The sequence below is a fragment of the Colius striatus genome, chromosome 2, assembly GCF_028858725.1.
Source record: "Colius striatus isolate bColStr4 chromosome 2, bColStr4.1.hap1, whole genome shotgun sequence".
Classification (NCBI taxonomy): domain Eukaryota; kingdom Metazoa; phylum Chordata; class Aves; order Coliiformes; family Coliidae; genus Colius; species Colius striatus.
This window is the reverse complement of record NC_084760.1, coordinates 92,052,933-92,080,903: the sequence shown is the minus strand read 5'-3', so window position 1 is coordinate 92,080,903 and position 27,971 is coordinate 92,052,933. Positions and strand designations below refer to the sequence as shown.

The window sequence follows — 27,971 nt, the reverse complement described above, 5'->3', positions numbered from 1 at the left end:
GCCTACAGAGTCTAGCAAAACAAATGCTGCATTTTATTATAACTTTCCTTTGTATACAGCGGTGTTTGTGCTTCTGATCTCAGACCAGACACCTTTTTTTAGAAGAAAAAGGGAACAAAACCCCTTTTCAGTCCTCCTGTAACACCCCCTGGCCTACAGTAGCTGGAGCTGAATGATGTGATGGAGAAGGCAGGTAGGATAGCATTTTACTTAAAAATTATTTCCACAGGAAATGATTTGCTTTACATTTTTCACGAAATCAGTCCATTCACCAACTGGTTACAGAGGCTACATTTAATTAAAACTAGCCACACAGGTACTTCCCTTCTATTGCACGTTTAGAGGAGGTTCAAGTCCATCACGAAATGGTTCTTGCAGCCCAAGAGGGTGGATGAGTTGAAGGAGATCAGAAATGCACATGGGATGGCTGTAGCAATTGGATAAAAATCAATCCCGCAAAAGCTGAAATATACTGAAATGAGGCCGGTGGCTTCCCAGAGAGAGCCGTTTCTCTCCTGAACTGCTGCCTGCAGGAAGTGCGCTGGAGTCCACGCCGCTGAGCTGCTGCTGGGCAGAGGCTGCAGTCAGGGCTTCTGGGCTGGAGGCTGTGGTGTGCAGTCCTTGGAGCCTGCCACGTAGTCCCTGGGGCCCGAGGGAGGCAAGTCTCTGTTGGGAGAAGGTGTATAGTCTCTGGAGCCGGGCGGGGGTAGCCGCGGGCCTGGAGGGAAATCCCTGGGGCCAGGAGGACCGAGGGGTCGGAAAGGAGGATGCCCACGGCCGTAGCCTCGTGGATCAGGAGGTGGCGGGAGCGGGCCAGGAGGCAGATCTCTCATTCCTAAGGGTAGGCCAGGGAAGAAATCTCGCGTAGCTGGAGGTGGCAAGGGAGCACCGCGAACTAGAAGGGAAGGAAGAGACAGAGTTAAACAAAGTGTTGTTTTAAACCTCATTGGTGGAGCTCCTGCTGCCTTCCTCACTTTATTCTCTTTTGGCTTTCTGGAGCAGCTCTGGCTGGATCACTGTCCCATGTCCCACTTCACAGGCCATGAATTACAGTCCAGTGACTTTTGGCTACTGGTTTCCATTTTAGACTAAACAAGGAAAAAGACCTCCTTTATACCTTGGCCTTAAGGAGGCTTCAGAAAAAGCACCTGTCTGAGCGTGCCGCAAAAGGTGGCCAGGCCCCGCAGGGCGTGGGGAAGCCGTGGGAGCTGTGTGCTGAGAGCGGGAGGAGAGCTCAGCCCTGCAGCAGGCTGGGCAGAGCCAGGGCAAGGAAGGGAGATTTGGAGCAGTGTGAGCGTGGCTATTACCTAGGGGCACAGGTAGGGGGCGAGGGCCCAGGTGCCCGCGCAGAGGGGGCGGCAGCGGTCCCGGCAGCGGTCCTGGCGGTGGTGGTCCATAGCGAACAGGCGGTGGAGGCGGAGGCCTCATCACCGGCGAGGCCACGATGGGTGTCCCAGGGAAAGACGGCGGGCCTTGGGGACAAGCAGGAGCCTGTGCAAGATGAGGTTATACTTCAGTGTTACTCATGGCAGTAAAGAAGCACTGACACTGCTGGACACTGCAGCCACTCGCATAAACCCTGAGAGGCAGAAGCGGGGGAAGAAAAATCACACCCCAAAACACATTAACCAAGCAGAAAAGAGAGAAAGTTACTGCACCATCGTTGTCCCTTCACCCAAATGCTGCTTGCACTACGAGGAGTCAGCACTCTGTACCTTCTGAGGTGACAAGGCTCTTTAGCTAAGGCTGCCCTAAAGAAGTTTGATCCCTTCTGACGCAACAGCCCTTTGGCAGAGAGCCTGGCACCTTGAATTATGTAAGGAATTGTGCTTGAATTATCACAGGTGAGTCAGCTTCTTAGGGTTAGTGTTGAAATCACTTGAAAGTGTTTGGCTGCAGTGCTTAACGAGAAAGATCTCATTTCCTCAATTCCATAAAAACCAGACAGCAACTGCTCACCATTAGAGAAACCTTTGAGACAGAGGTATAAGCCCTTGGTTAGTTTTGCAGAGCATTCTGTTATTTAGCAGTTCAGAACACCAAGACTGTTATTCCTGGCCATCACAGAAGGGTAACATCATATTCAGCCTCCAAATACTCACTGTGCCTGGTTCAACAGCTGCAGGTGAATCAGCAGTTACACAGGGGGCTTCAGGTTCTTTGGGAGAGGGTTGCTTTTTTTTTTTGAGGGGGGTGCAGTAAAAAAGGATAGTGACAGGATATAGACAAGACAGAACATGATACAGTTAAGGATGCAGCAGGAAGTACAGTGAATCATGTATTGGAAACACTTTCTGAAGGTTGGGGTGTTTTCAGCTTACCACTCCATCCATTGATGTGGAGGGGGAGGAGGTTCTTGGCCCACTACTGCCCAGGGATGCTACAGCAGGCCCAAGGTCTGTGAAGAGAGACACAAATTCATGTCTTACTGTGCCTGAGTTAAGGAATGGGGTTAAATTGAATTTCTCAAGTGAAAGAATGACTGAATAAGTTGCAGTTGGTTGCAGGCCACAACTTACCAGGAACAGACATCCTTCCAGGTAATTCTGGTGGCCTTCGTGGAGCAGGAGGACCATCTACCATTGTACCTTTAGGGAAATAAGATCCCCAGAGATCCTCATCAACACATGACTGAGCTATTTCTGTTGGGTTTTTAAAAAAGACCTGAACAACTAAACCACCACCCATCTGTGTCTCGGTAAGACACGGACCAAGACTTAACACCAGCCCTACGACCAAGGTCAGACCTCGGTGTTCTTGGGTTTGTAGCTTGAGAGAGCTATCACAGCAGAGGAGCTGCACTGCTTACCGAGGTCACCTCTTGAGCCTTCCCTTCGAGGTGCAGAAAGGGGCCGAGGAGGAACTTCTATCATCTGCGTGGGGGATGGATTTCCTCCGCTCACAGGTGATGGGCCAAAAGAGCCATCTCTGCTTAAGGGCCCTACGCCCAAGAAGGAAAAAAGAAACCCACTCGATTTACTGCTTTACTTTTCTACAGTTTGTCATAGCCATGAGGGGGAAAGTGTTTCAGGATATACTGATTCAAAGAGCAAAGTTTTGAGAGGAACAGCAGCTTCTACCTCGTCGTGGTGGGAGCTGGCGATCAGGTCTGCCTGGAGTTGGCTTTACAATCAGTGGCCTTTGAAGCATCACGATTTTTTGGTTTACTTCTATTAATCTAATTTTTAAAAATAAAGTTTTTCTTAATTACTCAAACAATACACAAGTTATATTTGTTATAATGCAGCAAGGCAAACTGCATCTTAAAACATCACGGCTTTTACCAAGAAATCTGAATTTTAACCACCCAAAGAGCTGAACAGTTTAAAACCAGTAACTCAGGCAGGCAGTGCACATTTGGTGTAAGCAGGCTAACAGCACCTACCACTGCCTAAGCTCCTTCTCTCCCAACGTAACACCCACCACGTTCAAAGAGCAGTAGCAGTGGTCTGTGCTGTACTTACTTTTGTCTCAGGTTGGCTGCTTCTCTTTTTTCCTCAGCCAGAGCTCTCTCGGCAGAGCGGGCAATGAGCTGTGAGGGGAAAATGTTGTCAACTGCATTAACTGCAGCAACCCAAAGGCAAATACAAACTGTCTGTAGCAGCAGGGGAAGAACATTCTTACCCAATTGTCGTGGGCCTTTTTCTCATGAGCAGCAATCTGAGAAGAAAAGCAGCACGTTAGTTTGTTTTGTCCAACTATGAGTATTTCCACTAATTCACCACAGAGCACTGGAATGATCCAGTAAAAGGCGATACAATAACCTGCAAGCAAGCAGCTCACCTGGTTTTTGTAAGACCTCTCTGTTTTTTGCAATTCCTCTTCCATGTCTTGGATCCTTTGCCTGTACAGAAGAGAAAAGAGGGGAAGGAGAGAGGTTAAATGAATTTTCTTCAATAGCTGAAATAAAGGAAAACAAGAGTCTCCAGAAACTGAAGTTACTTGTAAACTTTCACTTCCTCGACAGCCAGCACGGCTTTTTCATCTGCAGCAGACAGTTTCTGCTCCTTCTCCTGACGCTCATACTCTTCCTGGGTTAGTTTTCTGCACAGGGGGAAAAAAAAGAGAGCATCATATATTCCACTGTCTACTACACAACTCAAAATCAAGGTACTCTCCTGCTATCATCAGTGATGACAGAATCTAGGACAATGTATGAGAAAATAGAGGTTTGGGTTTTTTTCTAAAGGGACAGAAATACTGCCTTTTGAAACCAAGAGAACAACCCCTTTGTGTATAAAACCTGCAAATTAAGGACAAAGAGTTGACTGAAAAGTTCCATCAGCATTTAAAGACTTGTCAGAATCCCAACAACTGCAGACAGATCATCTCTTCAGATCCTGCAGCGCACTTACCAGTTCTACAGAGGGCAATCCAGATTTCCAAAGGGACAGACAAGGAGACACACAGAACTCACATCTGACCAAGGGAAACGAATGGAGGAAGGGAAATGAATGTGGAGTGAAAAGGGGAGAATTTAGGGCCCAGGTGACACATACATTCCATTGTCATCAACCATGTGGAAAGAGGCTTTTATCTAAGTATTCTCCATACCAATTTATTACACAATTCATTCCCACAGTTTTAATTTCCTCGTGGTTGACTATTTTTTTCCTCTCTTTTTGACATTTCTCTGGAAGTATTTAAGAGGTCCACAATGTGTTCCTAACTGACCAGAGCTGTCCCACACAATGGGAACCATTAAACTAGCAGTAAAACAGCCACTGCAATCTAATCCAGTTCCTTGGCCACATGTGGAAACTGTTTTCCAGGAAAAAAACAACCTGCAGGAAGTCCTTCATTCTAATCAAGTAACATCAGGCAGCATAATTGCCCATAAGTTTTGGATGCATGAAAAAATCCTTCTGAGAGGTCAAGATGAAGTTTTCCTTGAAAGGGGGGCTATCCTTCACCTCCCTATTTGGCATTTACTACACCTGGATCCTGAACTTGAGATCAGGTAGTTTCACCATCAAGTTGTTCACCAGCCTCAATTCCTTTGCTTGTTCCAACCTTACGCCTCCCCCAACCTATACTCTTGAACCTTAGAACTTGCAATTGCTTCCTCGTGCCAGGTTCACCTTTTCCACAGAATTTAGCTGAAAATTCTCCTGAATCCTATCTCAAATTTTCTCCACAACGCTGAGATAGTGTTACAGACCTTTCAGTAAGTAAATACACAAACAGAGATATACAAGTAGATCTTCACTGCTAACAGTTCATTCATCTCAGATCCCACCATGAACTCAGCCATAGTTTAGCCCTTTAAGGATACAAAAAGCTCACAAGACTAAAATACTACATGATAAGAATTAATTTCACTGAACTGAGGTCAGAGTAATCAAAACAAACCCTAAGGGCCACTATATTCTCCTTGACGTGCCCGGATAACATGATGGAGCTACCACGGAATTTGCAGACCAAGCCACACATCTCCCCTCTCCAAAAGCTGTTTGTGGTTTGTTGTTCAATAGTAGAAGGCAGTATTGTGTGTGCAAAGTGACAATCTTTTTAGAGTCTCTGGAATGACGGAGCAGTGGAACAGGCTGCCCAGAGGGGTTGTGGAGTCTCCTTCCTTGGAGGTCTTCAAGACCCACTTGGACATGTCCCTATGTGACCTGATCTAGGTGAACCTGCTTCTGCAGGGGGGTTGGACTAGATGATCTCTAAGATGATCTTCCAACCCCTACCATTCTATGATTCTATGAATGGTGGAATAAAGTCCCAAAAAGTGTGCTAGCTTCAACCACACTGGAACCTTTCACTCCAAAAACAATTTCTAAGTTATTTGGTCCTTCTGAACAAAGTTCATTTGGATAGTGGCTATCATACAATACGCTGTGTATGAGTGGAAGAGCAAGGAAAGGCTTACTTCTGGAGTGCCATCTCCTTCTGCTGGTAAAGTTCTCCAAGAATCTCCACTTTCTGCTGCAGTGTTTTGCATTCGTTTTCCAGTCGAGCTTTGGCTGACTGCAGCGAACAGGAGTCATGTTCTAACTTCTTTATTTGCTCTGTTGGAGAAGCAAAGGTAGGTGAAGAAGCTGAAAGAAGCTGCAATGAGGACCGTTACACCACTTCAATGCTCTGTTTCTTTTTAAACCACATGCAGCATTTAATCCAGAGCGATTGCTTTGCTAAGCGCACCTTCCAGCTCATGTCTCGCTGTTACTTCATCACTCAGTTTGGATTGCAGAAGGTTTCTGTCTTCTTCCACTATGGACAACATAGTTTTTACCTGAAAAGAGGAGTAGAAAGTTTATGATCTTAGGCATGGCAGTAATGTGGCTGCATTTATAAGGTATCTTGAGCAGCATACCCTGGAGACATCCATCATCTGCTTAATCTGAGTCTTCATCTTCTCACTCTCATTATCTAAAAGAGAAAAAAAAGGTATTTGTTTTGCTGGTTTCTTAACCCCCATCCATTGGGCTCTATAACTGCTAAGGGCAAAACTCCCTACACTTTAACCTGGGATAGGCCTTCTGATGTGGTCATTAGTTATGTGTATGGAGGTAGGCACGATACTCACTAATAATTTGTATTAAACATAAATGCAGAATATAACAAAGCTGAGACTCTCATCCCTGGGAATGTTCTTAACTACTAACCCTTATGGGCAATGTTTGAAACTGTGTCATTACACTTACGAAAGACCTAAAAGCAGTTACTGTCCTTTTTAACAGCTTCTCCCTTCAGTTAGCAACTATTTTGTGCCTGAGACCTCTTAACCCACAGGGGCAGCTGAAGGCACGGACTCCCCTTGCTCCCCGCACGACAGCGTGCAGGCTTTGGCTGCTGACTGTATTGAGCAGCATCACTGTACCTGGTAGCTCCCCATTGGCCAGATCCTCGCCCGTGCTCCATTCCTGCCCTTCCCCATCCTTCTTGGCCTCAGATGCTGGATCCATGTCAAGCTGCTTCAGCTGCATGATGCAGTTCGTTAAAACCTGGTAACAGAATCAAAGGGTCACCGAAAAAGAATTGCTCTGCACTTCGTAAAGTATTTCCAAGTATTTTATGCCACATAGTATTTTAAAGCAAGTTTGTTAGACAGAACCTACTTCAATCTCATTTTCCTTGTAGGCAAGTGCTTCTTCTATGTCCTTCTGAGATTTCTGATAGAGTTTGATCTGTTCACTGAGCTCGGTATGCCTCTCACTCCAGCCTTCGGCTTCTTTCAGCAGCTGTGTGAGGCACCAAGGCAAGATGATTACTTGCTTTATTTTTAGCACAGGGTATACATAATTAAAACTCTATTTTACTGCCAGCTCTGGCGATCACTGATCGCCACTGGTCACAGATAAAGAGTAAACGTCAGTTATCACACACATCGTTAGTCTGTCGGTAGAACAGGATGCTGGGAATCTTTCTGCAGTTGATATTACTAGGTGGATTCTACAAATTTAATGTTTTCCCAGATAATATCCCAACATCAGCACCAAACTGGTGACATGCTTCAAAATAGGAGTAATTAACTGCAGTCCAGAGGCACTCAAACCTCACTCCCTAAAAGGCCACCTACTTCAGAGGAAGAAAATAGGTATTTACAGTGATTTGTAACAGAACTGTCATGGCATTTCTGGGCTTCAGATCCTCTCCATTGAGCTTAGCTTCAGAATTGCTTTTTGGCAATTCTTTACTACAAGTTCCTTCAGTCCCTATTCAGAGCAGTAATCTGATCACTCGGTGACTAATACATCAGCACAGGCTCTCTGTGAAGGTGCTGACAAAAACCGAATCACCGCAGTCGGTAAAGCCTTCGTACATGCAGCTCACCTGCACAGAATGCCTGTGCAGGGAGGCACAAGAGGTTTACATTTTATCTTTATAACATGAAACATCAAATTCTGACACATTAAGAAAAAAACCCCACAGAGACACACTGAAGTTATATTCAAGGAAACTAGGAATAGAGCCCTGATATTTTGTCTAAAAGAGAAACAAAAGTTGTCTGGCCAGGGCATAACTTACTTGCTCCTTGCTTTTTTTCAGCCTAGCATTCTCTTCTTGCACATGATGAAGCTCGGATTTCACCTTTTCTTCACTCAGTTTAGCTTCATTAAGTGCTATCTGCACCTACATACGAAATAAAAAGGAACAAAAAGTCAAACTGTAATGGAGCAAAACCTATGTACTTCTTGGTAAGATGGGAAAGAAAAAGGTACGTATGCTCAACAACCTGGAATCTGCCAAGCCATTGTTTTCTATTACATCCTAGATATGACTTTTTTCTGGTACAAGAACTTTTGACTGTTGAGAGGGTATAGACAATGCATTACCTCTGAAAGTTCTACAGAATGTACATTGACAGCCTCTTGAAGTTTCTCCAAGGATTTCTGGGTTTCACAGATCTGTATGAGAAAAAGATGAGCGGTGATTTAAGCTAAAGCATGTAACAGGCTAACACAAAGTAATTACCTGTGTAATTTGGGAGCATAAAAGGCAAAGCATCAACACATTTCCACTTAAAGCAGCCATCAGACCAGCAGCAACATCGTGCTGCCTCATCAGCAAGGCAAGGAGCAGAAACACACAGCACCTGAGAAGTGACTTTCCGCCACTGTGACTCTGCCTGTTTGTGGCTGGGGAAGTTCCCTGTAAACCTGCACAGCCTAGAACGAAACTAACACGTGCTGCTGTCATTAGGAACAACCTTTGGTCAAAACAAGACCAAAGAACTTGTTGGACCTTCACATTATTAACACAAACTCAGGCTTTAAAAAGAAGGTAAAAAAAGAAAATACAAATGCAGCTGGGCAACAAGAACAAGAGGCAGTTTAGAGATCTGCACACTCACTACAGAACTAGATGCCTCCTCTGAGTAGAAGGCAACATCTTTCACCAACCTGAAACCTTCAACTTACAGTTAAGGAACTTCCTGGCTCTGGCTAGCAAGCATTAGACTAGCCCACAACTTGCCTACATCTGTATGTGTGTGAAAGTTTGTAACCACACAAATCTATCAAGATTGTATTTAAAAAAAAACAACCAAACCCCTACCCCCTTCCACCAGTAAGCAGATGCTACTCCTTGAGCTTAGGATGAATCTGAAACATAATTTCAGTTCTCTTTTTCAGGTGGTTCATCTTGTTTGCTCTGCCTCTACCTGATTAGCCATCAGGTTGTAGCAAGCTTCTCAGGCACATTAAGTTAAGGACAATGTAAGACATGAGTGGGATTACTCTTACCTTATTCTGTTTCTTCTCATTCTTTTTTCTCTCCGTTTCAAGCATTGTACGGAGATTTTTTACTTTGTCATCTAGCTGTCGATTTGTTTCTTCCAGTCCTTTGACAGTGTCCTACAACAGAAATAAAACAACCATGGAAAAGATCAGCTGAAGAAGCTGTTTTATTGATGCTTTTTGCTTCAGCATGGAGACAGTTAACTGTTTCTTACCTTAAGGCCTACAGTTTCATCAGAGAGAATGTCTTTTTGTTCTTGGGCCACCTTCACAGATTCCTTTGCTTCCTTTATCTAAGCACAGAAACAACCAAATGTAAATGAGGAACATAATATTCAGTAAGAATAGAAAATATAAATGTATTAGCTGTGACACAGTCAGTGCAATCAACCAAATAACAGAAAATTAGGAAGCAAAGGATGGGAACGTAGAACAATACCTTTTGATCATATTCTGACATCTTTTGTAAGATTTCTGATTTTTCTTGAAGAAGGTTTTTAATCTTTTCAGCAAGTTGCTTTTCAGTCACTAGGAAGAAAAAGAAAACTCACAGAAACTGTACTTCATATCTTCAGGTTAAAAAAAAATCATTAAGAAAAATCAGAGCTCTCAAAACTACCACTTTAGGGAACACTTTCAAGTAAGGATTAAAGCATAAATCAGGATAGTGTCAGCTCCCTGGCAGTCAGCCCTCTCTGCAGGAGTCCGCATCTCCAGCTTTCATTTAAAGTTAGGACTGAAAACAAACAGTAAAGCACTGAACATGGACACAAAGCATACAGTTCTTGCATCCACTTCACAGACGCTGGTCTCAGAACGCACAGCAGCTTAAGGTGTTGGCTACACGCAGATGAGGCATGCTTGAGAGAAGAATTGGCAGCAGGGATGTCAGAGCAGTCTCAGACTACTGCTGTGACACTCCATGTGGTGCAACACCTTCCCTAACAACCACCTCTTTGTGCTCTATTGAACCTGAAGGTTTGGTCAGCAAAGAGAACAGGATGAAAGCTCTGAAGGACCTACTGGGAACAGACAAGAGACTGCCAGCTAGCAGTCAGCATCAGTAAGCCTCATGGGACTGCATGCTCTCTAACAGGCCTCATAGGGGCTGGGACCAAGCAACAGTTCTTTAGGCAAGCATTTGCTTCTTAACCAACCCTTAGGAGTCAACAAAAAACATGAGCACACTTAAATTATTTTATTGCAAATGAAATTAAAGATGATCCAACTGTTGATCTTTTACAAGCCCTAAACCACCTTGGCATTCAAACACTCCCAGCCTCCTCTGCCTTGAAGCAAATCCCACAGCACAAACAGGACCCACTGGTTGTCCCAACTGCAACCCACAAGCAGCAATGGCAACTGCCACTCCTCCTTCCCCTCCTACCACAGGCCTCTGGGCCAGAAGGTCCCGAGCCCTTGCCACCAGCAAGTGACCACTGAGGTACATGACAGATCTCAGCAGTTTAAGCAGGGCATTAGCTCAGTCTCCCAGTTTTACTACTGTCAGGAATAGAAGATAATAGATTTAATCTGGGGGACTCCAAATGTGATCTATCTTTTAAATCATTTTGGTCACTGTTAATATTCCTCCTTCATAACAACTCAACCTTTATCATGCTTGAAGAATACCTATTTGTCCCCAGCTTTAGTAGTTTCTATACAGTACCATCCAGAAGAGCATTTTCAGAAAAAAGAAAAGAGGGTTTGACCCGTGTTTCTCACTTTTTTCCAAAGTGGGCTGCTAAATAATTTCTACAGCACCAATACCAATGACTTCCCCCTGCAATAACAATTATTGTTTCGCAGTATAGAAATCACCTCTCAGTACACTTTAATTTTATGTACTTGAAGCTGGATAAATATTCTTGTAACAAGCAATGTGCTAGCCACAGGAATATCTGCATATCTAGGTCTACATTTAGAAGATCTCTTTGCAAACACACAGCAGGCAGTTTCAGGCTGCCCTCAATCCAAAAAGGCAAGAGGAACTAGCTACTGCTTTTTGTGAGATGCAACAAGATGATCCACTGCTAGTTCAAAAGCCAAAACAAACTCTGTTGTCCCAGTAAACCATGGGATCATACCTATGTTGAACAAGGTGGGGCTTTCCTTACCCTTTAATTTGCAGGTGTGTGCTGCATTGTTTCTCCTAATCAAAGAATTATCAAATGCAAAACTGAAATCATCAGATTCGAGCACATCCTATCTCCTGGCCTAGCTTACACTGCAACCTTAGATTTAGCACTCTCCTTGAAAGGCACTATGCTCAGGCCTCTGAAACTATCTTCAAAATTTTTACATGCCTAAGTATCAAGTACACTGGAAATCATGAGAAACTTACCTTGGTATATTCTACTCTTTACCTATAGAAGAGGAAAAAAAAACCCAAGAATTAGCCGTAAAAGGTCATGTGAAAAATCTAGTAAAATTTAAGTCACAGATTATATGTAGATTAAAACACACATGGAAAATACATCTCTTGCTGCCAACAAAAGTGTTGAATAACACTTCCAACAAGCTTAAGCTCTTTTCTAATAAAAGCTTCCAGGTTAATGCCCTGTCCTGGAGCCTTAGTAAATGCCTGTTCACTCAGCTACTAGAAGGAGAACATTAACTACCCACATCCAATTTGCAACAAAAGAAAATGAAGCCATTTTGCATCAAACAACAGTCCTGCACTCAAAAACACAAAAACTACTTGCATCCCAGTTCTGATCCTTTTAAAACAATGTATGTTTACATGACAGCGGCTCATTTCAAAATGAATACCGTCAAAGAGGGCTTTCAGAAGCTTTCTTTTTATGCTGTTACATTAACACTATTTGGCATTTGAAACTGGCTTAGTGTATTCAATACCAAAACTAAGCAAGGAAAAAAACCCCTACAGATAATATTTAGCGGTAGCTTATTTTTTTAAGCGAAGATGAAGTATCCCACAGACTTCCAGAGTGTACCATCACTGACTGGACAGCTGTAAAATAAACTGTCCTATTTGATTTTTATCTGTTAGTTCCCAAAGATATGCACTGCTGTACTTGAGAGCTGGTGACGGTATTTTTCTTGTACAGAGAATTACCCATGTAGGAAAGAGAAGGACAAATGCAGAGTGAGAAGAATGGGGAAAGGGCTCTCCAGTGAGAATTAAGATCAAGTTTTAAGGTTTCTAAATTCAGGGACTCCAAGCAGCTGGATAATACGACGGAGGGGGATTAACTGCTTGTTTTGGAGAGAGTTAGCAACAGACTCAAGCACATGGAAGGCTTCTCATTTCAAAGATACGCTGACCCTTTCCGTGTCCTTTAATTTACACTCTACTCCCCTATTTTGTTTCTGAAAGTGTCTCTTACTAAGAGAGATGTTAAACTAATAGCTTAAAGGAAACAGTTCTTAGTATTCTGTCTTGAAGAAAACTGCAACTTACTTTAGCTGCTAAGCCCAGCATTTAGTTTGCGTTAACGCTCCAAATGGGAAAAGTAGAAATGCCAAAGACTACATGTTGCTTTAATCCCAGAAATGCTGAAACAGTTTAACCATTCAAAAGACTGCTCAGTAAGTGAAATACTAGTGGGCTCGCAAGCAGGAAGTATACTCACTGAAAGGCAGGTTCTCCAGAAAATTACAGCAAGCGTGGCAATTCCCACTAAGGCAGTGATAATAACCGGCTCCCATGGAAGTCCATGGAAATCAGGCCCAGGACGAATTTCCTCAGGCAGGGTAGCAACCAACTGAAAACCGACAGCATTGACAACTGTGAGTATATTTTCCTTAAGAACTCGGGCAAAATAAGCAGTCTGCCAAATGCTTTTATTCTTCTTTTAAAACCAGAGAACCATCTAGAGCTTTCTAGCAGGTTTTTTTCAGTTCTGTAAACTGAAAACCAAAAAAAACAAACAAACCGCAAAGCAACTTGATGCTTACATTTCAAAAGCCTCAGTATCTGCAACCAGACACTCAGCACTAACAACCTGCTGGCAAAGAACAGCTACACCAAAATGAGCTGATACACACATTTTGCGTTACATGGCACTACTACTTGTTTCATCTGTTTCCAAATAAAGCTTGAAGGATGGAAAAAACATAGAAAAAAAAAAAGCCCACGACAGTTTTATATGTGGAAGTTCCTACACAGTGTAGCAAATGCAGCTCAGATCTTCTCCCTGCTGTCACCCTGGTCACAGGGTCATGTCATGTGTCTCGTCATACGCCTCCCTAAAGGCCAGAGAGCACCAGCCGCAGCCGCCTGGAAAAGGTGCAAATACCTGGTACGGTTTGCAGGGTCGAAGTGACATGGCGCTCAGAAAACAAACAGTGCAAGCCACACAGTGAGTGCTGCTGCCTTCTCCCTGGCGCCAGCTGAAGATGAGGGCTCACACTTGCCCCTGCAAAGCCCGACCCGGGGCGTGGGAGGGGGCTGATGTCCCGCCAGCGCCCGGGTGCGGTGGGAGGCCAGGCAGCCATCCCTGCCCATCCTGACGGCGGCACACGGCTCCGCTCCCTTCGGGACTGCCCCACACTGCGGCGCGGGGTCGAGGGGAAACAAAACGGCCCCTTCCCGAGGGCCGCGGGGCAGGCGTACGGCCGCGGTGACCCTCTGGCCTCAGAGCTACACCTGCCTCGGCCCATCTCCCTCGCGGAACGAGTGTCACTGTGGGCGCGGAGCGCGCCCGGTCCGGCCGAGCCCCCCCCCCGCCGCCTGCCACGGCCGCGCGCCCTGCCCCGCTCCGTCCCGCTCGCGCACCTGCAGCAGCCGCCGCGCCGGGGGCCCGGCGCCGCCGCCCGCGGGGTCCATGGCGGCGCCAGCCAACTTGCGGGCAACACGTCAGCGCGGAGTGACAGCCCTGCCCTGCCCCCCTCCAGCCCGCCCCGCGCCTTCCCGCCGCCCCGCGCCCGCGTCATCGCCGTGCGCCGCCTCCCGCATGCGCCGCCGCTCACCCGCCGCAGGACCTCTCGCGCCGCTGCCGCCGCTGCCGTTTCGCGGAGGGCTTCCTGCGAGGCGGGCCCTGGCCCCGAGGGCTGCCCGCCGCTGTCCTCCCGGCCTGAGGAGAGAGGGGAGAGACAGAGAGAGACAGGCGTTAGTTACCTCAGGGAGAGGCCGAGCCCCTGGCAGCGGGGCCTGCGGGAGCCCCTGGCCGCAGCGGGTCCCGACTCTGCACCACCCCCGCGCGCTTTCGGTGGCATTCTTTAAGGAGACTTCAAATTACGGTCCCCCGCTTCTCCGAGGCATTGGAAAAAAAGGGATGAGTCCTTAGAAAGGACGGTGCCATTCCAGAAGCAGCTCTGGAAGAGGAACCCCACCGAGGGATGCAAATAGAAAAAGTCACTGTGCTAAGCCTGCCCCGGAGCACATACAACTCCTTCAGCAGCAAGTCAGCAACACTGCACATGCTCTTCAATTGCCAAACAATAAAGCTACATCTGCTAATGAGTTTACAGCACTACTAGTACAGTATAAGCTTTAAGCCGTCTTCTACCATGATCAGAAACCCGCCTCTTCCTCCCATTGCTGTCACCATGAATTCAGGTTAGCAGATTGACACGACCCGCCCAGCCTGTTGCTACACTCTGGAACAGCTGCTGTCATCACCAGTTCTATAAGCATCTGTCCTGCTTCTTAGCTCTCCTATAGGAGTCCTCACAGGAATTCCTGGCAAACAGCATCTAACTACCGTTAAGGAAGGAATGGAAGACAGTCTAAAGTGCAACTGAACATCTGACTGTTTAACCACATCAGTAATCCATGAGCCATTTAAAATTCTTTAGCTGTCTTTGCATTAAACCGAGAGCTGCTCCCAGAAGATGCTCAGCAGTGCTTGGCTATGGGGACGGTACAGTGCCTCTGCAGCGTACAACAGTTGAGATATGCCTGGATTTTTTTCTAAACCCTCAGCGGAGGCAGATTCACGAAGCATAGCCAGAGGTGAATGCAGAACAGCAAAGCTGAGCTTAGCTCCGACAATGGAGTCAAAGGTAATTTCATGCCAAAACACAGCTGCGGATGTTGGCGGTAATGCAATCCCTGCTTGGTATGATGACGAGTCAGCACAGCTCAGCACACTTGCTCCAGAGCTAGAAAGCCTCAGCAGAACACAGTTAAACATTTCTCCTACAAACACCTTAGCCAGGAATTATTGAACTGCTTGAGGGAAGCTATACCCTGTCTTTCCTGGAAAGTAATAGAGCCCAGAATCAAGAGGTTAAAAAAAAGAAGGTGAGAAGAGAGAGCACATGATTCTATTGCCTAATGGTCAGGCTGTTGGTTTCCCCTTGCAAGGGGGAGGAAACCTGGGCTGACAGCATGCTTCTGGCAGTTTCTGCTCTTTACCCACTACCGTCCTGAGACACGGTCCAGCAGCCTAAGCACAGACCTCTGACTCTGACACTTATAGGAAACCTTTTAACTCTATAGTGCAAAAAGGTAGTAGAAAAACCTTTCTGCTGAGATGAGCAATGGCAAGGCAATACTACCACTAGAGGGACTGTCACAGATGAATGAAAGCTGTTAGGATTACAGCAACAATGAAAATATTCCCCAAAAAATTTGGTATTTGCCCAAAAGCCACTCAACCATGCTCCTCCAAGAGAAAATGAACAAAATAACATGGTACTAAAAGGTTACCTGTAGCAGTATCTTCCCAGGCACTCTGTCCTGAATCAATCGACTCTAAGGAAGTATCTTCCAGCAGTGATCCTCTTTCACTGTCATACTCTTCTTCAGCTTCTCTATTATCCGAGAAGTTGGCCTCTTCATGCTCAGGTGGAACAGGAACAGCCCTCTCTTCTTCAATAGGCTCTTCTGGCCTGTTCTCTTCAAGCTGCTGAAAGTCCTGATTACTCTCATCAACAGCATTTGGGTTACTGATGGAAATTCTGTCATATTCAGCTTCTTTTGCATCATCTGTGACAGATAGCAAGACACAAATTAAGCACTAAGCTAGCGTATATTTCTTACCCATAGCTATCTCCAGTGAAATACTGCATTTGACAAACTTTCCTGACAGTTTTTAAACACTTCAGCTTCTGTTTTGCTTCCAATATCTTCTCAATCAGCTTTCAGTAAAAGTCTAATTGAACATTTCTATGGGATTTATGCAAGGTATCAATCACTGACCTTGCAATGAAATACTGCAAGGTAAAACATTTGTGTCATTCGTGACTTGATCAGAAATCAACTATTTAATATGTGTTACTGTAAAAGGTGCCTTGCTAAGAGCATATCTTCCCATCTTGCACATTAATGAGAAAAACAGACTCTACAGTTGGTTTTACCCCCATCAAAAGATCTGTTTCTCGAGTATTTCTACTTATGCACTCTTTTAGGAATGTGGGCAAAAATATGATGATAGGGACACCTGAGATTTTAGGTGCATGGATTCACTGCCTAAACTTTAAGTTAATCACTGGATCTATCCTATGCGACCTGATCTAGGTGAACCTGCTTCTGCAGGGGGGTTGGACTAGATGATCTCTAAAGGTGCCTTCCAACCCCTACCATTCTATGATTCTATGATCTCTCAAAATTAGGTGCTAGCCAGTTCAGTAAAGTATAGCTTTAAATCCTCTGGAAAATTCACCACATTAATATGTATGAAACTCTTATTTCTTCAGAGGAGGATGTACTGATTACCAGAATGGCTCCTTCTAGCCATATTCACGCACAGGTCCCACTAGGCTTAACACTGGCCCATAAGAACACAAATGCTGAGCTCAACGTTTTCTCTCAGGATTTGTCCCTGAGCCACCTATCACAATAACAAAAATAAGCACTAAAGCAAAATCCCAGTAGATTCCACATGACCTCTTTAAATTCTGCTCTCTCACCCTCCTCTTAAAGCTCCACTGGGTTACACAATGGTTTATGGGATAGGGTTTCACTTCTGTTTCATCTATTGATTAACTGGTTCAACATCCTACCTTGTATGTGCAGCTGATCACCCTCCTGTTCCGGAATGGATGCAAGCGGGACGCTCTCAGCAGCAGCAGAGTATTTACTCCTTAAGGAATATATTAATTCTTGAATATCATCCATCAGTGCACTCTCCTCATCGTATAAATCCATCTCTTTCACCACTTCCTCTTTATTTTCTGCCACTCTGGAATCTAGAACTTTTCCTACAACATCCATAATGCTTGACTCTGAAAACTCAAGTATCTGGTCCAAAGCTTTTTCTGTATCTTCATTATTGTGGCTTGCCTTCTGAGCAAGCTCCATCTCGACCTTCATGTCGTGAAACATGGCTTCTATCCTAAGCATGTGCTGAAGCCCAAGGTACTTTTGTAAACGCACTACTCGCTTTTCATCAAGAAAATCTCTCGTTATAGTGAGCCGCTTCACAGACTCACTGAAGTCTGTTATGGTGTCATTCAGGGCTGCTGAACTGGCAGTAAGGCTGGGGATTTGTGCGGAGTGCTGGTGATCACTTCTTGTATGCTCTAAATTTTGCACCTCTTTTGAGTCTTTCTGTGAAACACCCTCTGGGAGATGACCTTTCCTTTGGTTAAAGTCACCGTCATCTTCTGTGTCGGGAGACTGGAAATTATGGTTTTTCACAGCTGGTGGTTCCTCAGCTTTAGAAGACTCATCATCATCTTCCAGGATGTGTTCAATCTCATCCAATTTAGCATCCTCACTCACTGGTACACCAACCTCTTTGTTCCCAGTCTCACTTACTTCGTGCATGCCGATAGGTTTTTGAGACTCTTTAGAAAATGAGTTTATTTCCTCTCCTGGTTCGTAAGTAGGATTTTCGATTCCCACAACAGCTCCACCTAGTGCTTCTACTTCAGAGTTTGTGTGTTTAATATTTAGCATATCACCCCGTACATTCACAGCCCTTGCTTGCAACAGCTTTGCACTGGCAGCATTCTCATCTTCCAGCAGCTCTTCCTCTACTTCTTCCAGGTCAAGATTGTCTTCAGCATCTGGCTCTTCAGATTGCAATTCTGCTCTCAGTGTTCTTTCCTTAGCTAATTCTGTGCCAAGATCTCTGTCTGAATCTGCATCCTCGGTACGAACAGTCCCTTGCTGAGTAAGATTCTCTGGATTAGTATTCTGTGTGGTGCTTTTTGATTTTTCTTCAGCAGTGCTTTTCTCAACGCCTTCTTCAAATACTGTCACGTTGCCAAGATTTCTTGAAAGCTCTTCTTTCACATCTGCCTCTGAATACTCAGTCTCATTTTCCCATGACCTAGGTTGCTCGACAGCTCCTCTATGGCTTGGGTCTCCCTCCCCTGTAGTAGTTTCTTTCATATTTCTCATTTCTATTTCAGGTTCTTTGAGAGAAGTGGGGGTTTGAGTTTTGTGATCAGTCTCCTCTGTTTGTTTCAAACCTTCTTCGTGTCTTAGAAATTCTTTCTCCACAGTGGGCATTCTATGCCCCAGTTTCTCCTTCAAGAGGTCACCATCTCCTAAGTCACTTTGAGGTGCTTTTTTTACTTCTTCCACTGTTTTGGCTGGAACATCAACAGAAGGCTTATTCTCAGCTCTCCCTTTCTCCTTTGTTTTCTCCCATAATTTTTTTAAATCACTTTCCAAGACCTCTTCCACAGTGTCAACTCCCAGCTTTTTCTCATCTTTCTCTATCTGAGCAAGTGTCACGCTTTCTGGACTTCTGTTGATCTCGCCAACAGATGGTTCTGAAGCATCTTGCTTAAATGATTTGGAATGCAGATCATCTCCCAGACTAGGCAAAACGTAAGGATCAGGCACAGCTGTACTCTTCAGCTCTTCAGTATGTGACTCAGTCCCGTCAACCATTAGCTCTTCAAACTGTTCGGTTTTGTTTGTGTCTTCTTTCAAAGCCAGGTCACCTGTATCTACAGGTTCCTTTCTAAGGAGTTCTTTGGAGAGATCCTCAGGTTGAGTTGTTGCTGGTGTGTCTCTCTTACTTATTAGCATCACCTCATCCTGTTTCTCTTTTGTTTGTTTAGATTCGGACCTGTCCACCCCTATACTGTCACCTGACTTCTTGTTCTCACTGAAGGCATCCTTAAGAACGAATGCATCTGAATGAGGTTCTTCCTCATGGTCTCTTTGGTTTTTTAGCTCTGTAGCACCCTTTGCATCTTCATCAGGTTCATGATTTTGAGACCCAAGGACATGATTTTCAACTTCTTCTGAATCCACCGGGGATGTAATTTCTTCCTCTGCCATAAAAGACAGCAAAGGGATTTCTTCAGATGGATCTGCAAAGTCTGGCTCCTCCTGTGCATCGTGAGGATTAATGCTCAGGTCTTCATTAAAATCATCTTCCAGTGACGTAACAAGGCGAGTCACTTCATCATCTGATACAACAGCATCAGCAGTTGAACCAAATTTTGTTTTCAAGTTCACAGAGAGCTCTCTGTTTAAAAGTGTATAGGCATTGACTTCTTCATTCTCTTTGTCAAGTTGACTGGTGTCACCCTGAGGAATACTAGTGTTTTTGGTATTTTCACTTTCTAGCCCTTTTAGTGTCCCATGTAGTATTCCTTTCAAGTGCTCATGTGCAATTTGATCTCCCTGAGAGTTTTCTTTGTGACTACTGGCGCTGGAGTCTCCCCCAGTAGTTTCAGTTCCTTCTGTAATAGAACTGTCTATCTCCTCATGGCGAGGAGCTTCCTTGTCATCTTCTGTACTTTGCTCAAGACTGTCTGTCTGCAAAGTATCGTGGGACTTTGCTGTATTGACCTGTTCAACCTCCTCATCCCTTGAAATTCCTTCAGTTGGTTCTGTCCCTGGATCATTTGATTCATTTTCCCCTTCATTTGCCATCGTCCCTTGCAATGACTTCAAGAGCTCATCTACATTATAATTATCAAAATCATCCCTTCCGCCATCAAAGCAAACAAAGTCTGTTTCCTGAAATGAAAATCAGTATGTAGTCACAAATATTATTCTTCTCATTATGGTGATGAGACCAAATCCATTTGGTGGGTTATAGAGAGAGTAATGCAGCAGCAGACTAAATGATATTAATCGTTCAGAATTAACCCCTTGAGTCCTTAACCAAAGCTCTCTTTGAAAGCAGTGGAAGTTTTGCCCAAGGGCTCTTAGAAACCTAAATAAAAAGCTTATGGCTTAGCCCCATCAAAAATCTCCTAGTGATGAACAAACTGGAAGTTGGCAACGGAGTTGACAGTATTACACTTTACTCATCACATACATCCTGAATTACAAAGTCTATTGCTGAATGCCAACAAGGAGAAGAAAACAAATGTCACTGAGCTCATTTATCACAATCTCTTTTAGCTGATTTGTCCTTAAATGACTGAGCTCTCTGAGCAAGAGCTTCCTCTTACAATTTCTGAAATAAATGGCAGTGCAAGCCACTGAAGGGATAGGGGTCTCAAGATGCACCCACGATCAATGTAATCAATGCACAAAAATCATTTACGTGTGTAAGGGTTGAAGGCCCAAATCTAGAACCAAAGAGCTAACGTATAAGGGTTTGTTTGCTTCTGATTGTACTTTAAACTTCAAAACTTTGGGAAAAAGAAACAATTCTGAATACATACCAAACAGCCTCTGTGTGAGCCAGCTAGCAGCATTTCTAGAGCTCAATCCGAGCAGATTTTTTTAGAAGGAAACCGGAATATTCAAGAAAAGCAATATCAATGCCCATATTTTCAGCTGATGAGTACACAGTCATCCACAGGCATAGCTACACAAACTTCCCATCCCCTGACACATAATGTGCGTCTCTGCCCATCTGTAGCTGCTTACTAACAACAAGTAACTAAGGATCACTGATATTCCCATTCTTCTCCTCAGAGATTTTACTGAATGGTGAGATAAAGGATCATGAAGAAGTCCAATTAAGAAAAAACAAATAAAACTTACATCTGTTGGTAATTCTAGCTCCTCATTGGAATAGTTATGATTTATTTCAAGTAAATCCTTTGGAAAATATCCAAAATCGCTTCCAACCTGAGAAGAAAACAAACACAAACAAACAAAAAGCAGTAAAGCAGCTTTCAAAATCATGTGACTATGCTAAAACCCTAATTACAGACACCAGTAACAAACACTTTAAACTCCCTCTCAAGTATTTCTCAATGACGTTTAACACAGCAAATAAGAGAGAAAGGTTAGCAACAATTTGTTTCTGGCAGGAGCCTCCATTGGGTTTTACACTTTTACAACACCCTAGTGAAGTTGACCGGTAATAACTAGGAGAGTTGGGAGTGAAGCCCAAAGCTTTCTGGCTCACGTGCTTTAACTGCTATTGTGCACTCTCACTGGCACTACATAGGCCTCAAGTATTTTGCCAGGTAATAAGCAGAAGAGGAACATTGACTAAGAAGATTTATATCCACGCACAACAGCCTGAAATATGCTCACTTTGTAGCTCAAAGAAAACAAAATCTTACAGCAGATTGTAGGAAAACGCAAAATGGTAGCTGAGGCTCTAATCTAGTTTAAAACCTGGGTGGAAAATGTGGCCTCTCTGCAAACACATTGTTTCTCTTCAGCAACTAATACAGGGAAAAAAATTAGTCCCAGGTGGCTATTTTCAAGCAAGTGAACATGCTAAGCCAAGGGAAAAGGTGGAAGACAAGAGTCTCTCTTATCACTCACGAGATAAGATCTACACAGTAATGCTTTGGCTTGAGAGTTCTGACAACAGCTGTCAAGCAGCCAATATTAATAGCACGCTATCACCACGCAGATTAGATAATCCAGGCAATTAGAGCCTGCTGGACACACCTAGAAAGGTACAGAGTTCCTAGACAGACAAATTTTCCAGGGGAAAAGAAAAAGTGTGGCTCATTTCCTCAAGGTTTTGTTATAACAGGAAGATGACTGTTGCCAATTTTCTTGAAGAGTTTGTTTGGGAAGAGCACTCAAGAGACCAAATTAAAAAGGAAACAAGTTACATGAAAGCAGTTAGAGATATACAGATAGACATATTGTTACACCAACAACACTAGTAGGTTAACCTGGATTTATGGCCTAAAAAAAAGAGGAAAACTGTATCCAGTCAATAATATATATATAGTAGATATACTAATACTTTTTTTGTGTGTCTGATTTTGTTATGCAAGCAAAGTAAGCACTGATACATTTTAGGGCTTCCTTTTTTAACATTCAAATTTTACTTTCCACAGTTGATATCTCAGAAGTCAGTTACATGTGTGTATATATATATATATATATATATATATATAAATACACAAAACCCCTAAACTATTACCTCTTTGTAAACACGTAGAGACCCTTTTCTGGAAAAGAGATAATGTATGCAGGTTTGCTATTGAAAATTACTGGGAACAGGAAATTCAAAAAGAACTGTCAAATCAAAAGCTTACCCTTGTGCAGTATATTAAAGTTTTATTCTAAATTGGTTTGTTTCTCTCTACAGACTTCTACTCTAGTATGAAATGATCTTTCTGAAAACAAAAGGCAAAGCTTCAAAGTAGCCTCCTTATGGATTAATCTTGGTGACTACAGTTATAATTAGGCAACACAATTCGAAAGTCATTTAATGAAATCCAAGCTGATGACCATTCAAGTCCTCTGCAGTGACCCAGTTTGCCACTTGTGTGGTTTATGAGCCATATGGGATCTGCATGCCCAAAATTTCATCTGCTCCTCTCCCTACAAGTCCTCTCTTGTAAGGGAAAAAAATGCCTCATTGTGCAAATAAAGGAAACAGTCTTCACTCTCTACAGACACAATAGAGGAAAAGCATTATGAATGCCAAGTAAATAAGGGAGGAAAGAAATGCATCCTTCATTTCAACTCCCTTCCCAGCTAAAATGCTGTGGGCAGACAGAACACGTAGCAGTGTGCACAGCATCTGTCCCCACCAGCTGCATCAGATCCACCAACCACCACTGACCAAGAAGCCAGACCCTCACGCCACCTTCTTCAGCAACAGAAAAGAGAAAATTGGCAAAGAAGATGTTTAACTGTTGTCATCTTAAAGCCCACATGCCTAAAGCACAGGCATCACAGGTACCTAAAGCTGCAGAACATTGGCCTGTCCTTCTTGACAGATGTTTGCACTGTTAAGACAACACAGAAACAATAGGGTCCTCCAAACACACTCTGTCTTCCTGTCTTACTTTACCCCTCTTGCCTTCCTTTTTATTACCAGGTGTATAAATACCTGAAAACAAAAACATCACAACAGAAAAAAAAGCTACAATCTGCAGCCAAGTCCACTTCTTGTAATGCAAGGACAGAAATAGTTTCCTCAACCTTGAATCAAAGGAATAAAGAGTTCAGCCTTTTGCCTTAAGATAAAATAACATTCTGTGGCAAGAATTTAAAGTCTTTGCTGAAACGTTTTGTTAAAAAGCAGCAGTTTTTACTTGGAATTATCGGGAGTAGTTTTGGAGTTCTGGACCTTTCTAAAGATGAGGGCAGAGTTCAGGAAACATGCATAGGAGGAAAGTCTAAAGAAGACAACTTGATGGAGCAGACAATGTGAGGTGGATATTAAAAGAGTTTTGAGCAAGACACGGGGCACTGTACAATGAAAGTACCAGATGTGCCCTACCTTTCAGCTTTGGGAAAAAAAAAAATCAGCTGTTTTCCTTGAATCAATGTCTTTGTGAGATTCATAACATAAAATCACTATCAAATCATGGTCATAGAATAGTGTCAAAGCATTTGGGCCTTGCTTTTTTAAATTGAGGTTTAGATAGCTCTGCTAAAAAGTGCATGCCATATAACGTACAGAATATATATTATAGCTGGGTTCCAGAAGTTTTTCACATGCAAAATACTTACTGGGCTCAATGGGGGCTCTGCAAGCAATAAAGCATATAAGTTTGAGCTTATAAAATAAAGAATCTGTCTTGTTAAAACACAGCCATGTTTGTCAGCACAATGAAAAATAAATTTAAAAAGAAAATCAACAATGGCTTGAGAAGGGTGGAGTGAATTAGAAAAACAAAGACAAACAAATCTCAGACCCAACAGCTACATTTTTCAGCCTTGGTGAAAGGCTCCTTTCTTATCAGATCATCTCCCTTCAGGTCAGAAATACTATCATATTGCTCCTCAAAATCAATGTCAGGGTTAGAGCCTGTATTTACAATTTGTTTGAAATAAGCCCCAGGCTGCTGTAGTTAAAGCTTTTCATACACACATTCCCCTAACCTCTACTTCTATGTGAAGATCAGAATACCAGCTACTCCTTGGTTTCATCATTTCCATCATACCCTAATAAATACTTTCCTCAAAATCTTTGAGGAATGGAAAAAGGCAGTAGGGAAGATGCGTGGGATCAAACGATACATACGAGCACACATAAAGTCACATGCTCATGAGATCCCAAAAGGGCTGCAGTGGAAAGTAAGATGCCTTCCATTGGAGTCCATTTGCTCGGAGACCCCTCACTACGTAGCCTGTTTTCCATTAACAAGCAATAGCCTCCCTCTAGCTCCAAGACTGCACACAGCAGGCGCGGCTGGTCTGCATAAATCAAGTTGCCCAAATCCGGCGTGGTAAGTCACATCACGCGAGACATCCCAGCATCACCTGCAAGTCGGGGTCAGAGGGTCAGACACGCCAGTGCCCTACTCAACATGCAAAAGTTGGCACCTCTGACCTTGCCACCGCGTTCGCACACCGGCTGTTGCAGCATTCTGATGAATGCGGCAGCAGTCAATCAAATTGGGGAAAAGAGAAATAAATATCATAGCCACCGACTGAAAAGAATTAGTCTGTCACCGCTGCCCTGAAAGGAACATTGAAAATAGTGTCATACAATTAAAAACTCACCACAAATAAACTGGAGCTTTGCGATTCTTTTAGATCTGCATGCTTCAGCTTTTACTTGTTAAACTCAAAGCAAACATCCTTTCAAATTGGAGACACACCTAACTGTTGCATGAGCTCCCTATCAGCGAATAGTTAAACCATACCAACTGGGCAATTACCTTAAACCTGCTGTCTGATCTTGCATCCTGCATTACACCATGTCAGAAGATGCAAAATTGGCCCCATGCTGCTACTCTGCGTTTTAAGAACTCGCAGCCCTGGAAACCTGTACCAGCTAATTAACCAGATTATTTATGGTACAGTACATGTCAGAAGGGAATTACCAGAATGATACAATTATAAACTCTTCTTTAACCACATGCTGCAGTTTTATGCTGTCCTCTGTATCATTCTAATTGGATTCAGCTCCTGCTGAGACGCTGGCTGTCCACACCCAGCCTGAACAGGTTAGAGAAAGTGATACACCCTGCTTTTTGCTAAACCACTAGTCCCACAGTCAACACTCAGGTGTGGCTTCAAGCAGCTTAGACCACTGTCTCAGGAAAATCATCTATCCCTTGTAGAAGACCAGAGTAAGAACAGATGATGGAGTAATCGATTCAGACACAAAAAGATACGTAGGGGAAAAGCACAGGAAGGGGGCAACAAGGACAAGGTCTATACAAACTCCAGACTGCTTAGGGAAGTCTACAAAAAGTGCTCCTCCTCTGGGGTATCTCAGCACTGCCTCTGTCAGTCAAATAAGGTGTTTATCACCAAAGCCAAGAGGAGTTTCTTATAAATTAACTGCAAGTATGAGTACCCTCCTTTCTCGTTAACCCTTCCTTTATTGCCCAAAGACAACAACTCAGGCAAGGCCACTACTCTGCCAGCTGCTACAACACGTTACGAAAGCTGAGACAGACCCTTTAAAAAAACCAATTCTACCCTAATTCTTTTAAGCTTTGCTACTTTTTTCCCCTCCAACTCTGCATGCAGCTTAGATAAAAAGTGGAAGACAGCAGATGAACATTAGGAAGAGAAACACGATTAAAACACGTACATGGAACAATTTTCAACAGGATTAGAGAGTGCAGAGTGAGACCGTGTCACGGGTAAACAGAAGTGCCGGCTTAAGCCTCCCTAGATGGGAAGGGAGGCCCAGCTTCCAGGCAAGCACATGAGCCATCACTTACAGTGCTGCAATGGGAGGTTTTCCACACAAAACCAGACTTCTAACAGTTTTTAGCACACATTAGCATTCCCCACTTTTCACAGCACTTAATAACACCTTAGGTTTGATCAAACCGCATCCCATTTCACACTGGTCTCCACAAAATGGCACTCTTCATGTTATTTGGCAATGTTCAAAACCGTAAGTATTATCCTATGACACAAAAGGAAGGAGAAAAGAACACCAACAGAAAGCATCAAGAAGAGGATGCAGAACAAAAGCTTTACAGTACTTACACTTCCAGCCCAAAGCTCAGTTGATTCTCCTATTAGCTTGTAATATACGTACACGGCTTCTCCCTTCTTAAAATTTACAAAACGACAATCTGGACCTTTAAAGTCCTGCATTGCCTTCCCTCGGCACATTAACACTGTGCAAAGAAAGCAAAACAAAAAGAGTATTACTTTAAAAATAATACCAACGAAACAGTTTCATGAAAAGAGTCTTTGCTAACTAGCAGGAAACGAGACCTTCCCCGCATGCACCATTTTCCTGTTTTCCCGATTGGGTCAAGAGAGGACTGATCTTACAGTTTAATCAAAATACGAGATTATTTAAAAGGAGAAGAAAAAAAAATAAGGGAAAAAGGGAAAAACACTCGAGAATTACATTTCAGAAGCGTTTTATGAAGCTAATTATTAATGCTAAATTAGATGGGCTGGAAGATGACATCTGTGTCCCTGCAAATCGGCCCTGAAATTATCCAGCGCATAGAAAACACCCAGAAAAGGGGCTGATGGCAAGGGGAGGGAATTAAAAAAATAATAAACCAAGGAACTGTGGGGATCCGAAAACTTGGTGAAATGGAGAGGCATGCCGCGTGTCGGCGCCGCCTTTCCCTTTTCCCGATTCTCCTCAATTTGCGTGCCAGAGCCAGGGGCACTTTGGAAAATGCCCCCGTGAGGCATGCGACGCTCGCATCTCTTCCTGCAAGAACTTCTCGGGGTCGCGGAGCGGCCTCCCGGCCGTGCCGAGCGCCGAGAACCTGGCAGGGCCCTCTCGCGTCCCACCGGCGTTCCCCGCCAGCCCCGTCCCCGCCGCCCCCACTCACTGCTGCACTCGGGATCGGCGCAGCGCTTGCGCTCGGCGAAGCGGCGGCCCAGGTCGGGCCCGGCGGCGGCGGCGGCGCGGAGAAGAGAGGAGGGCGGCGGGGGCAGGAGCAGCAGCAAGGCGAGCAGCAGCCGGGGGTCCGGCGGCGGGGCTGCGGCCATGTTGGCGGGCACCGGCGGCGGGGAGGGAGCAGACACGTCAGCAACGCCGGCGGGAGGGCGATGTGGCGGGGGAGGTGCCGGCCCGGCCCAGCCCGGCCCGGCCCCGCCGCCGCGGCGGCGAGAGGAGGGCAGCGCCCGGACCCTCCCTCCTGGCCTTATCCCGATCCGCCCCGCGGAGACGGGTCCCGTGAGAGGGCCGTCAGGCTACCTTCCTAACGGAGCGGCTCTCTACGCCCTGGAGGAGTAAGAGAGAAGGTCCTATCTATTTGAGCTTATTGATGGCGGTTTTCTGTGAAGAATAGCCCCCTGGTCTGACCACGGTGCAGAAAAGATACAATCGTCTTCCCCTTCCCCAAGAACGCAACATCCCTCTCGCTGCTCTCCCTCCTGCCACGCCGAGAAGTTCCTGGCGCCGGTCGCGAAGAGCAATGGTCACCGAGCAAGCACAGGGGAACCTCCCGAGAGTTTGAGGTTAAACCTGCGGTAACACGGGCGTAGGAACTCACTCACCCGAAGTTCCGCTGAGGAAAGTGCAGGCAAATGAAGGGCTGCACACCAAAGTACCGAAGGTGCAGGCTCTCCCAAGGGGACTATTCGGGCCCTTTCATAGTTGGCAGCAAGTGGAAGGTGAAGCTATGGATCTTTGGAAA

General features: G+C 44.5%; 1 protein-coding gene across 2 annotated transcripts; it reads right to left on the bottom strand.

Annotated features, from left to right (window-relative positions):
* Window positions 1-10: 10 nt before the first annotated feature.
* Window positions 11-27,396, bottom strand: MIA3 (MIA SH3 domain ER export factor 3). Of its 2 annotated transcripts, XM_061991471.1 has the most exons (29): window positions 27,162-27,395; window positions 26,347-26,480; window positions 21,004-21,090; window positions 17,097-20,022; window positions 15,802-16,080; window positions 14,118-14,221; window positions 12,779-12,910; window positions 11,527-11,548; window positions 9,622-9,710; window positions 9,398-9,475; window positions 9,189-9,299; window positions 8,280-8,351; window positions 7,972-8,076; window positions 7,062-7,184; window positions 6,824-6,947; window positions 6,317-6,372; window positions 6,145-6,235; window positions 5,873-6,011; window positions 3,943-4,044; window positions 3,784-3,844; window positions 3,625-3,660; window positions 3,465-3,532; window positions 3,081-3,178; window positions 2,810-2,941; window positions 2,520-2,588; window positions 2,322-2,398; window positions 2,103-2,174; window positions 1,308-1,491; window positions 11-895 (listed from the first exon to the last, which is right to left on the bottom strand). In XM_061991471.1, the coding sequence occupies exons 1-29, from the start codon at window positions 27,319-27,321 to the stop codon at window positions 585-587; spliced, it is 6,042 nt and encodes a 2,013-aa protein (XP_061847455.1). In that variant the 5' UTR covers window positions 27,322-27,395; the 3' UTR covers window positions 11-584. The 2 variants fall into 2 exon arrangements, with proteins under 2 accessions (XP_061847455.1, XP_061847457.1); XM_061991473.1 differs by lacking the exon at window positions 2,103-2,174 and having other exon boundaries at window positions 27,162-27,396.
* Between the last annotated feature and the right edge of the window lie 575 nt (window positions 27,397-27,971).

Excerpts from the sequence above, each read along its gene's own strand:
- MIA3 (XM_061991471.1), bottom strand. The coding sequence starts at position 27,321 with ATGGCCGCAGCCCCGCCGCCGGACCCCCGGCTGCTGCTCGCCTTGCTG. Across the intron at positions 9,476-9,621 it reads TGTCAGAATATGATCAAAAG|ATAAAGGAAGCAAAGGAATC; the intron begins GTATTGTTCTAC and ends TTCTGTGCTTAG. Across the intron at positions 2,175-2,321 it reads CCACATCAATGGATGGAGTG|CAACCCTCTCCCAAAGAACC; the intron begins GTAAGCTGAAAA and ends AAAAAAAAAAAG.